Source organism: Lynx rufus, unplaced genomic scaffold (genome assembly GCF_022079265.1).
Source record: "Lynx rufus isolate CCGP_SWC_20201006 ecotype Redwood Valley unplaced genomic scaffold, mLynRuf1.p SCAF_8, whole genome shotgun sequence".
Classification (NCBI taxonomy): Eukaryota; Metazoa; Chordata; class Mammalia; order Carnivora; family Felidae; genus Lynx; species Lynx rufus.
The window spans coordinates 18,671,455-18,683,756 of NW_025814896.1; the positions used below are offsets into that span (position 1 = coordinate 18,671,455).

The 12,302-nt window shown below is 40.7% G+C and overlaps 1 protein-coding gene across 2 annotated transcripts in view; it reads left to right on the top strand.

Moving 5' to 3' along the window:
* CHD6 (chromodomain helicase DNA binding protein 6) overlaps positions 1 to 12,302 on the top strand; it is a 204,770-nt gene that overhangs the window by 51,461 nt on the left and 141,007 nt on the right. For both annotated transcript variants that reach the window (XM_047067984.1, XM_047067985.1), the window contains exon 2: positions 4,566 to 4,621. In XM_047067984.1, the coding sequence (XP_046923940.1) occupies positions 4,589 to 4,621 (33 nt within the window). In that variant the 5' untranslated portion in view covers positions 4,566 to 4,588. The remainder of the gene's footprint in view (positions 1 to 4,565; positions 4,622 to 12,302) is intronic.

Here is a 12,302-nt window from a genome sequence, read left to right on the forward strand (position 1 = left end):
CTTTATTTGAGCCCAGAGGATCTAGTCACAACTTTTGAGTGATGGCAACATAGCAACAGAAGCAGTAAAACCATGTCTAGTATTGTGGAGAAGTACATCTGTTAGGGTCTATCTGGTTATCCATTCCTGCAACATAAAATTTTGCCTTAGGAAAATACTGCTTAGTTTCGTATTTTTTAAACGTGTGCCATAAAAGGTAAAAAAGTAGAAGTAACTTGAGGGAGTGCTTTGTAAATTGATCGATACTATTTGGAGAAATAAAAGTCAATAAATGCTTATTGGACCCCTGCATGGTTGACGATGTCTGCCATTTTGTGGGGTGGCAGCAGCCTGGTGTGCGGCAATCCATTAGGGTGCTAGAAATAATTTCATGAAGTTTGTCAAAGCTTGCTTTTAGTGAACTAGAGCAGTTATTCTTATAGTAACATCATTCCCACTCGCTTGGATCTCACACACACATCCTTTCTCTCTTTCATAGGATGGGGTGGGGTTATCTATGCAGCATGAATATCACTAAAGGTGCCCCTAGTAATATCTTGCGTGTGAACAAATTGGCAGTGGGGAGATTTGGTTTTACCACCTCTTTTCCTACAAGCTTTCACTTTGCTGGGTAATCAAATTCAAGCCATACTTCCCTAGACTTTCCTGCTTGTGCTCATCTGCCTTCTCTGATGTTCTCAGGTCCTGTGATGATGCAGGCCCATGGGGTGGTGGGCCTGTGATCTTTATGGCCCTCTCCAGTGCCCAGGCTCCGCTGTGATAGATGTGTTCACACTTCCTACCTCCTCCTTGAGCTTCCTCTATGGCCCAGGTTTATTTCCTACAGGCTTATTTCTTGGGATGTATTCCTTAAAGTGGAATCGGCAGATAAAAGGACTCAACAGTTTATAGACTTAGTGGCACATTGCCTGAGTGCTCTTCAGAAAGCTTGAAGCAATTAGGCAAGTGCCATTAGCAATGATAAGTTGGACCTGTTTTCCACCATGTTCCTGGCAGTGCTGTGGCCTTGCTTCTGTAAGCATGCCAGTTTATGGTACTTAATCGGAAATTGTGTTTTTTGTGATGGCTTTACTGCATTATACTTATTTTTTAGATATTAAAAAATAAATTTTATCATCATTGGTGGGGTTTTCTGTGTTATTTAAATGATCTTCATTTTGTTGGGTAGAATTTTGAGTATGTGTCCGGTTATTGATACTATCCTTTTTTTTTACTAGCTGGAATTTGTTTTTCCAACTTCTCTCTTCATTTCAGAACGTGTAGCCACTTGTAATGGCTCAGAAGGTTGGTTTTCTAGGGCCTGATAGTTTGAAGTTGACAGATAAAGGAGATAAACTTGTACTAACATAATTTACTTAGAATTGGCATTATTCTGTTGAAGATTAGGGGTAAAATTATTTTAACTGTCCAAATTTTGAGCGCTCACTATTTCTCTGGAGTTTACGATGTTCTTTTCCTTTCTTTTCTTTTATTATTTTATTTTATTTATCTTTTAATTCACACCCAAGTTAGTTAGCATATAGTGCAACAATGATTTCAGGAATAGATTCCTTAATGTCCCTTACCCATTTAGCCCATCCCCCCCAGCCCCTCTGCAACCCTCTGTTCTCTGTATTTAAGAGTCTCTTATATATTTTGTCCTCCTCCCTGTTATTATATTATTTTTGCTTCCCTTCCCTTATGTTCATCTGTTTTGTATCTTAAATTCCTCATATGAGTGAAGTCCTATGATATTTGTCTTTCTCTGACTAATTTCGCTTAGCATAATACCCTCTAGTTCCAGCCACGTAATTACAAATGGCAAGATTTCATTCTTTATGATTGCCGAGTAATACTCCATTGTATATGTATACCACACCTTCTTTATCCATTCGTCCATCAAAGGACATTTGGGCTCTTTCCATACTTTGACTATTGTCAGTAGGGCTGCTATAAACATTGGGGTGCATGTGCCCCTTCAAAACAGCACACCTGTAGTACCTAGTAGTGCAATTGCTGGGTCATAGGGTAGTTCTATTTTTAATTCTTTGAGGAACCTCCATACTGTTTTCCAGAGTGGCTGCACCAGTTTGCATTCCCACCAGCAGTGCAGAAGAGATCCTCTTTCTCCTCATCGTCATCAACATCTGTTGTTGTCTGTGTTGTTCATGTTAGCCATTCTGACAGTGTGAGGTGGTATCTCATTGTGGTTTTGATTTGTATTTCCCTGATGATGAGTGATGTTGAGCATTTTTTCATGTGTCAGTTGGCCATCTGGATGTCTTCTTTGGAGAAGTGTCTCTTCATGTCTTTTGCCCATTTCTTCACTGGATTATTTGTTTTTTTGGGTGTTGAGTTTGATAAGTTCTTTGTAGATTTTGGATACTAACCCTTTATCTGATATGTCATTTGCAAATATCTTCTCCCATTCTGTCGGTTGCCTTTTAGTTTTGCTGATTGTTTCCTTTGCCATGCAGAGGCTTTTTATCTTGATGAGGTCCCAGTAGTTCATTTTTGCTTTTGTTTCCCTTGCCTCTGGAGACATGTTGAGTAAGAAGTTGCCGTGGCCGAGGTGAAAGAGGTTTTTGCCTGCTTCTCCTCTAGGGTTTTGATGGCTTCCTGTCTTACATTGAGGTCTTTCATCCATTTTGACTTTTTTTTGTGTGTATGGTGTAAGAAAGTGGTCCAGGTTCATTCTTCTGCATGTCGCTGTCCAGTTTTCCCAGCACCACTTGCTGAAGAGACTGTCTTTATTCCATTGGATATTCTTTCCTGTTTTGTCAAAGATTAGTTGGCCATACGTTTGTGGGTCCATTTCTGGGTTCTCTATTCTGTTCCATTGATCTGAGTGTCTATTCTTGTGCCAGTATCATACTGTCTTGATGATTGCAGCTTTGTAATACAGCTTCCAGTCCGGGATTGTGATGCCTCCAGCTTTGGTTTTCTTTTTCAAGATTGTGTTGACTATTTGGGGTCTTTTCTGTTTCCACACAAATTTTAGGATTGTTTGTTCTAGCTCTGTGAAGAATGTGTTATTTTGATATTGGTTGTGGAGTTTACGGTTTTCTTGAAGTGAATACTTGTTCCATCATCATTTACTAACTTGACCTTCCCTTTTCTTGATTTGGCTAATTCTTTCTGTCCTCCTTCTTTTTCCCCTGATTCTGCCCACTTTGCAGCTTGTTAGCAACTTAGATGCTATGCTCATGAGCTTTTTATAGTTCTTCTTACAGAAAACCCCTCTGACTCTTGGAGGAAAAAAACCTAAGTGGACAGACACACACATCACATTCATCTGGATATAAGAAATAATTATGAACATAAGGATAATTATGTGCCTCTGGAATTGTTTCCTGAGGGAGCAGTGTTCTCTAGCTCTGTGAGATGTCCAGGAAATCAAAGTACAAAGTAAACATGAGGCGGTGTCTACATCCGGGCTAGAACTGGAAGCTGAGATTCTAGGATCCCTCCCTTGTTTGTATATGAGGAAGGTGAGCGCTTTAGACTTGGGCCAGTCTACCTTTTAGTGATTCAGGCAGCCCCAAATTTCGGGTTTCTTCAGGTTCTTTCTGGTTCCCACAATGCCCCAATGCACTTCTCGACCTCCAGAGCCAAATTGCTGGGCTCTTATTGCTGTGGTGCTCAAAAGTCACTTATGAGAAAAAGTTCAGTGTCATCATGGGCATCATGGGCACACTCAGTGGAGATGGGGGCTTAAATATGGGTACAGTAGAATCAGTCATTTAAAATCATACTAAATGTTGGAATGAAACTTATTTTGTCAAGTAATGTATGCACACGGTTTAAAATGTCAAAGTGTATGGGGGGCATGTGATGAAATGCAAGAGTGACCTATCCTGTCTCACACCAGCTTCTCTCTCAGTCCTTCAGGAGAACTACTTTTAACTCTTTTAGCTCTCTCTTTTACTGTGTATATTTTAATTTTTTGATTTATCAGTAGTAAATATGATTTATTGATTTCCTTCCAGAAGAAATGAGGATAGTTTATTTTTACCCCCTCTCCTCCAATCCTCTTGGTATATTTTATGCCATTATGCCTCATAACATTATTTTATGTCTCTCTTTTAGCTTCTTTTGTAATTTCATATGCTAGCATCTTTTCTAACTTATTTTGTCTACAAAGATAGTGTCTTTTTGACTCCACCCATCTGAAGCAATAAATCAGGTAAACTTAGGACCATACTCTGGGGGCTGGCTGTTGACTGTTGTTACAAGATTGTGAATATTTTGTAGAAGGAAACTCTCTTCTGTATTTTCCTCATGTGTCACAGTTAATCCTGAGATCACCTTAAATGTTTTATTTTGGGGGCGCCTGGGTGGCTCAGTCGGTTGGGCCTCCGACTTCGGCTCAGGTCATGATCTCATGGTCCATGAGTTCAAGCCCCACGTCGGGCTCTGTGCTGACAGCTCAGAGCCTGGAGCCTGTTTCAGATTCTGTGTCTCCCTCCCTCTCTGACCCTCCCCTGTTCATGCTGTCTCTCCCTGTCTCAAAAATAAATAAACGTTAAAAAAAAATGTTTTATTTTGGGTTTTACCATAATCTTTGGCTTTTTTATGTTTTACAGAAATAAGTAACTTCCTTCAATAGATGATAATGAAAATACAAAAGAAAGAGAAGCAGGTAAGTGATCACATATTTTTTTTAATTAAATTTTTTTTTATTTGAGAGATAGAGAGAGAGAGAGAGCACAAATGGGGGAGAGGGTTAGCTAGAGAGGGAGAAAGAGAGAATCCCAGGCAGGCCCCACACTCAGCATGGAGCTGGACTTGGGACTTGGACTCATGAACTGTGAGATCATGACCTCAGCTGAAATCAAGAGTCAGATGCTTAACTGACTGAGCCACCCGGGCACCCCTGTGATCAATTCTTTATAGTTTTTATGTATTCATCATTTTATTTGTTTGGTTAATCTAAAATCTATAAAATTTGTACTCATAATGATGTGTAGAAATTTCCTCCTAGACAAAGTAATAAACTAATTGGAAGGAAGTAAACATCAGCTACTGGGCATTTGGTTTCTTGAAGGGGAGGAGAATTGATAAAAACGTTTATGACCCTGTGTGACCCACCCTGCCAAGATCTTTTCCTTAGTTGGTGCTTCTGTGTTCCAGGTGGTTCCATACTCAAAGGAACCCAGAGACTCCAACCAGTGTGGTTCAGGGAGGAGGTGAGAGGGGGGACCTCCCTCCATCTCTTGGAAACATGCTACCTCTGATGGGCTATTTTGCTTTTACAGAATTGGAAGATAGCCTGGTAACTGGGAGTATCTGAACCCCTGCCCTTCACAGAGACTGTGTGAAGAGGTTGGGTGGGATCAGCCACTTTGCTCTCTGCTGCTAGAGAGCACTGACTAGTTAGATACAGGGTGACCTAGGGATATGGTTACAAGGATTATTCTCTGTTCTCTCCCAGTGGATAGGTCCTTGTGAAACCAAACCAAAACAAATTGTTTTAGGAAATAATTGACTCATTTGCTGCCAATTCTTAACAGGAAAAGCAGTGACTAAACGCTATCCACACACTGATTTCTTTGTATCCCGGCTCTGTAGCGCCATCAGCTGGTAGACAAACACTATAGAGAATGCAGCGCCTTCTGTGAGGAATTTATCCTACTGGTAGACTCAGACAGGTGTCAGATGGGTGAACAAAGGTTTTTGCTGCTGCTTTGTTTATAGAAGCAAAAATGGAAAGGAACCTGCACGTCCATCAGAAAGGGGACTATTTAAATCATAGCACATCCATCTAGTAGAATATTAAAACCTCTGTTAAAAAGAACACATTAGTGAAGAGAACCCCAAGCCTTCAAAACTATTATCATTTATGATACACGGGCAGGTTTATATTTCTTAAAACATTCTGCATATTTAATGTTTTAAACATCCTTTAAGGTAAGCTTTTATTCAGTAAAAACACTTTGTGGTTTTTTTTTGTTGTTTTTTTTTTTTTTTTTAAGAGACAGAGCATGAGTGGGGGAGGGGCAGAGAGAGAGGGAGACACAGAATCTGAAGCAGGCTCCAGGTTCCGAGCTGTCAGCACAGAGCCCGACACAAGGCTTGAACCCACGAACCGTGAGATCATGACCTGAGCTGAAGTCGGATGCTTATCCAACTGAGACACCCAGGCGCCCTTCAGTAAAAATACTCTTTACCGAAATTATACCAACATGAATTCAGGTTTCTTTCTCTTGAGATTTTACTGGTTCATATTAAGACCTTAATGTGTCAGCCAGCTATTATGCAGCTTAGGTTAGATGAGTTTTCACTTAGTAGTGTTGATCAATGGGGTGGAATTCATACTTGAAAGTTGGTATTAGCTGTGATAGGGGAGCAAGTGAATTAAGTGGAGCCACTTCCAGGAGGAATCGATCCTGCTTCTCTCAGGTGCAGGTGATAGGCCATGCTGGTGACTAAACTGTGACTAAACTGGTTGCAGAGCACGGAAATAGAAAATTCCCTTCGTGCCAAAGCAATCCATAGGTACCAGCATTGAGCATGTGCATAGAGACAGAGGGGAGGCCCATGTTCTAGAATGAACTTGGGCTTTGATTCTGGTAGATAGAATTGAAACTAGCTACCACTTTGCTGTGTAACTTTGGACAAGTTCACACCTTTTTTCTATCATTTGAGTGGGAGCAATCATATGTGCCTCACAAGGTATTGAATTAAATGGGATAACTCATCAAGTGTTTGCCATTCAGTGTGTCAGTGGCAAGGAAATCGTCCAGTAGAATGAGAAAATTAACCACCACAGTTTGTCCTTTCCCTTAACCATGTTTTTAAAGTGTTAGAAGTAACAGCAGGGCACCTGGCTGGCTCAGTCAGTTAAGCATCTGACTCTTGATTGAAGCTTGGGTCACGATCTTTTGGTTTGTGAGTTCAAGCCCTGCATGTTCCGTGCTGAGAGTGTGGAGCCTCCTTGGGATTCTCTGTCTATCCCCACCCTTCCCCTGCTCATGCATGCATGTGTGCACTCTCTCTCTCAAAATAAATAAACTTAAAAAAAAAAAGAAAAAAGAAGTAACACCAAATAAAATGTCCACTCTTTAAAAACCCTCATTCCTATAAATTCTTTTTTCCTCTTCTCTGGAGGAAAATGACATGTAAATACATTCTGTTCTTGAAAATTACTCATTTCCTTGTCCAAAATTTTATCAAGGTAAATTAAACCGAGATGAAAGATTTTGTAAGTTAATCAAAACTTGGTAATAAATAATCATACTACTGTTTAACCAGAAAGGACATAGCAAGAGTAGTGTGCCAAGAACAAAGGGTTTAGAGATTGACTGTACTGCCTAAAGAAGTGTTGCAAGAAAAATAGACTTTTATAATAAAACATTTAAGAATGAGTCATCAGGGGCTATAGTCTTTTATCTATAATCAAAAAATAAACTTTTTTTCCTAAGAAATCTATGTATATATTTTAATCCCTAAAAAGACTAAGCAATATTATGCAGAAAAACATCTTGCAAGAGGAAGAAAATGTGAATTCTAATCATTGAAAACTTGTAGCACTACTGACGCATAGTGCAGCTAGAAGTACTTCTGTGTGTGTGTGTGTGTGTGTGTGTGTGTGTGTGTTTTAAGTTTATTTATTTATTTTGAGAGAGACAGAGAAAGTGAATGGGTTGGGGAGGGACAGAGAGAGAGGGAGAGAATTGCAAGCAGGCTCTGCACTGTCAGCACAGAGCACGGTGTGGGGCTTGAACCCACAAATCGTGAGATCATGACCTGAACCAAAACCAAGAGTTGGATGTTTAATCAAAACTGAGCCACTCAGGCACTCCTAAAAGTACTTCTTTGTAAGGGAACAGATCATTGCTGATGTGAGCAGTGACAAACCTATGGTAAGGAAATACTCATTTGTATTCATCCCAGCTTCCTTGTGTGGTACTGAGAAAAGTACAAAGTATGATAAATAATTATTTGATATAAGATGCAGGTAAGAGGGTTTGCGGGGGGGCACAAATCCAATGTAGAGGAAGGTTTATAAGCATGAACACAATAGGAATAGGTAATACTGTGAATAGGAGTAAAACTTGGAGCTGTGACCAGAAAGTTAACTCAGACTTGCAGTAATTATGAGAGAACCTTCTGTCCACACCCCATGACCTTAGTGCGGAGTACTATTTTGGGTGGTGACCTACGATAAACTAAGATAAAAAGCATGGTGGATTTAGCTGGCCACCAAATTCCCAAAAGTGTTGGTCCTACCTGTTCTTTACTAGGGGGAGGTGAGGATTTGAATCCCGAGGATGGTGCGTGTAACACTAATAAGAGATCAGCAGGTAATGACCCACAGTTCAGAGTAGTGAAAGATAAATAGCACAGTTGATCATATGGATGAATAATTCATTTCTTAGACTTTTCAGTGTCACCCTGCAGAGGGTCTTAAGGGCTAATACTAGTCAGACCTTCCATTTGGTTTGAACATGCCTAAAGAGGGAGTGTTAGTAAATTGCTTAGTAGAACCAGGATTTTAAACAGCCTCACCCTGGAGTCATGTTTCAAAAGGACTTAAAATGGACCGTATCCAAATTCTCCCTCTTCCAAAGAAAGCAATCTGAGCCTTGAATCCTTTTCTCTATGTTTTGACATACCTTGACAGACTTTTGTTGTTGTCATAATTTGTTCTGTGTTCTGAAACATACTTGAGAAGCCAGAGTATAGTGACCAGGACGGTAAAAGAACATTGACTTATTTTGGGGCGCCTGGGTGGCTCAGTCGGTTAAGCATCCGACTTCAGCTCAGGTCATGATCTCACGGTTCATGGGTCCGAGTCCTGCGTCAGGCTCTGTGCTGACAGCTCAGAGCCTGGAGCCTGCTTTGGATTCTGTGTCTTCCTCTCTCTGCCCCTCCCCTGCTCATGCTCTGTCTCTGTCACTCTCTCAAAAATAAATAAATAAAAGAACATTGACTCATTTCATGTGAAGTATGATGGATGAAACTACGATTATGTAGCCTAAAGAAGGGAAGGTTTAGGGGCTTCTGGCATGCAACTCTTGATCTTAGGGGTTGTGAGTTTGAGCCCTCCATTGGTGTAGAGATTACTTAAAAATAAAGTCTTTTTTTTTTTTAAGGGAATATTTTTTTTTTTAATATATGAGATTTATTGTCAAATTGGTTTTCATACAACACCCAGTGCTCATCCCAACAGGTGCCCTCCTCAATACCCATCACCTCCCCTCCCCTCCCTCCCACCCCCCATCCACCCGCAGTTTGTTCTCAGTTTTTAAGAGTCTCTTATGCTTTGGCTCTCTCCCACTCTAACCTCTTTTTTTTTTTTTCCTTCCCCTCCCCCATGGGTTTCTGTTAAGTTTCTCAGGATCCACATAAGAGTGAAAACATATGGTATCTGTCTTTCTCTGTATGGCTTATTTCACTTAGCATCACACTCTCCAGTTCCATCCATGTTGCTACAAAGGGCCATATTTGTTCTTTCTCATTGCCCTGTAGTACTCCATTGTGTATATAAACCACAATTTCTTTATCCATTCATCAGTTGATGGACATTTAGGCTCTTTCCATAATTTGGCTATTGTTGAGAGAGTGCTGCTATAAACATTGGGGTACGAGTGCCCCTATGCATCAGTACTCCTGTATCCCTTGGGTAAATTCCTAGCAGTGCTATTGCTGGGTCATAGGGTAGATCTATTTTTAATTTTTTGAGGGACCTCCACACTGTTTTCCAGAGCGGCTGCACCAGTTTGCATTCCCACCAACAGTGCAAGAGGGTTCCCGTTTCTCCACATCCTCTCCAGCATCTATAGTCTCCTGATTTGTTCATTTTGGCCACTCTGACTGGCATGAGGTGATATCTGAGTGTGGTTTTGATTTGTATTTTAAAAAGGAAGATTTAAAAACATCCTGTAGAGAAAAGGGATTTAAATGTATCTGTTGCTGAACCTGTGGATGCAAATGGTCACATGGAGAGCATTAACTGGAGGATAGGCCAAGGCACTTATTAAGTATTGTTTCCTCTGTTTATTCCCTGTCAGCATCTAAATTTAATAATCTACCTGCCCCCAGTTTTTGTTACTGCCTGGAATTAACAAGGTTTAGATTGACTTTGCAGATCTGGAGAATTCAGATTTCTAATACTCTTGGAACATCATAAGGGAAAAAACCCCCTCCCCCCCCCCCAGTTTTAAATGCGAAAATATGATAATAGATTTGGGGACTAGAAATGACAGATTTCGGTGAGAGACAGTTGGCAAACCTGTCCACCACTCTTCAGTCCTTAACTTACCAGCTTCTCCACAGCATGCAATGCCTATAATCATTGTGTCTTCAAGTGCTCTCATCTTCTGGCTTCTGTGACACTCACACTTTCTTTTCCCCACCACATCACTGACCTGATTGCCCCCTCTCACCCTCTCTCTAGGTTCCTCCTCTGGGGGCCCTTAAACATCAGTGTTTGTCAGGTTTTGGTCCTGTTCTTTTTCTTTGTCCATTCATTCTTCCTGGGTAGTCTCATTCATTCTTATAAAAATGACTCTTGGAAAGTATACCTGAGAGCCTCCTGGACACCACTCCCTGCATTATCATCAGATGCCTGAAACTGATCTTTCCTCCTCCTGGTGCTGACCAGCTGTGACTACATGTGGAGTCATGTCAGGGTCAGAATGCCTGCTTTATCACCCAGAGCACAGGACTCCTGGGTGAAGAGAAATGGAATATTCTAAATGGAGGAGGAAACAGGACACACACACACAGTTGGACTTTGTTCCTGGGTCTTGCTCACCCAGCAAAGCTCTGTTTGCAAGATAACTGAGCCCAGCACAATGGCAGTGTAATAAAGGCGAGGATATGTGGGGTTTTCGCCGGTAGTGTATCCCACAGTCAGGTAACCATAGGGAATATTCTTTCAGAAGACAGTGAAGGTGAAAGAGTAAGGCACTCCTCTTTTTTTTTTTTTTTTTTTTTTTTGCACTCCTCATTTTAATTGGAAAATAGCAGTTGCCACCTGAAATGTCTGCACACCAACTCATTCATAATAGTAGCAGTTCTTTGTATTTTCATTTTTATTGTTTGGACTTTAAAAGTCACAAGGTCTCAAATTTAGATAAGCTTTTCTACTCATTTTTATGTTTAGCTAATTTCTTGATATTAAGTAAGTCTGAACATAGAACATTGTCCCCTTCCTACTGGAGAAGATGGAAGAGCTTGAGGCAGGCAACAGCAGCAGCTGGCTGGGCTGTACTCACTGTCAGGTTCAAGGTGCATATGGAGGGCGTGCAGGGGGGGCCTTTGGGCTTGAGTGCAAAGAGCACTGTCTTTGTCCAGCACTCAGTCAAATGTGGTCACAGTGCCAGTGCCTCCCATATTCTGCCTTTGATTTCCTGAATCGTGATAATTTGGAGGAGTGTAAATTGTCTGGCAAAACAGCCTTTCCTGTTCATTATTAAAGTATTTAAAATTTTTTATTATATACCTGTGAAAATATTTTGGGGTGCCTGGGTGGCTCAGTCGGTTGAGTGTCCCACTTCGGATCAGGTCATGATCTCTTGGTGCCTGAGTTCAAGCCCCGTGTCGGGCTCAGAGCCTGGAGCCTGCTTCAGATTCTGTGTCTCCCTGTGTCTCTGCTCCTTCCCCGCTCATGCTTGCTCTCTCTCTCTCTTTCTCTCTCTCAAAAATAAACATAAAAATTTTTAAAAGATATTTTTATTACAAGTATTGTGAAAGTAATATCTTTGTTACTGTTTAGAAAAATTAAACAACCAAATTTCCACAGCCTTAAATGAATACTATTCACTTTTTGTTGATTTTCTTCCATTCGTTCTTCTATACACAGGAATTTGTTGTTTTCATTTTGTTTACATGCACAATTTTGTTGACTTCTCCTTTGTTTTTCAAATTGAAAACACTCATTTCATCCAGTAATCATATGATTGAGATTTACTGTAAGCCACAAAGATAGTGGGGAATCCGCAGTCACTGCCTCATGATGCTTACATTCTAGTTATGGGAGACAGATAGAAACAAAAACTCTCAGGAAAGAAAAAAAGAAGGGAATGTTACCTACAGTCTTGTCACCCAGACGTAATGATGGTTAATATCTGATACATGTCCTAAATTTATTTTTAAAAACTGGTGTTGATAAATAGCGTTTTTTTTTTTTTTAATTTTTTTTTCAACGTTTATTTATTTTTGGGACAGAGAGAGACAGAGCATGAACGGGGAAGGGGCAGAGAGAGAGAGGGAGACACAGAATCGGAAACAGGCTCCAGGCTCTGAGCCATCAGCCCAGAGCCTGACGCGGGGCTCGAACTCCCGGACCGTGAGATCGTGACCTGGATGAAGTC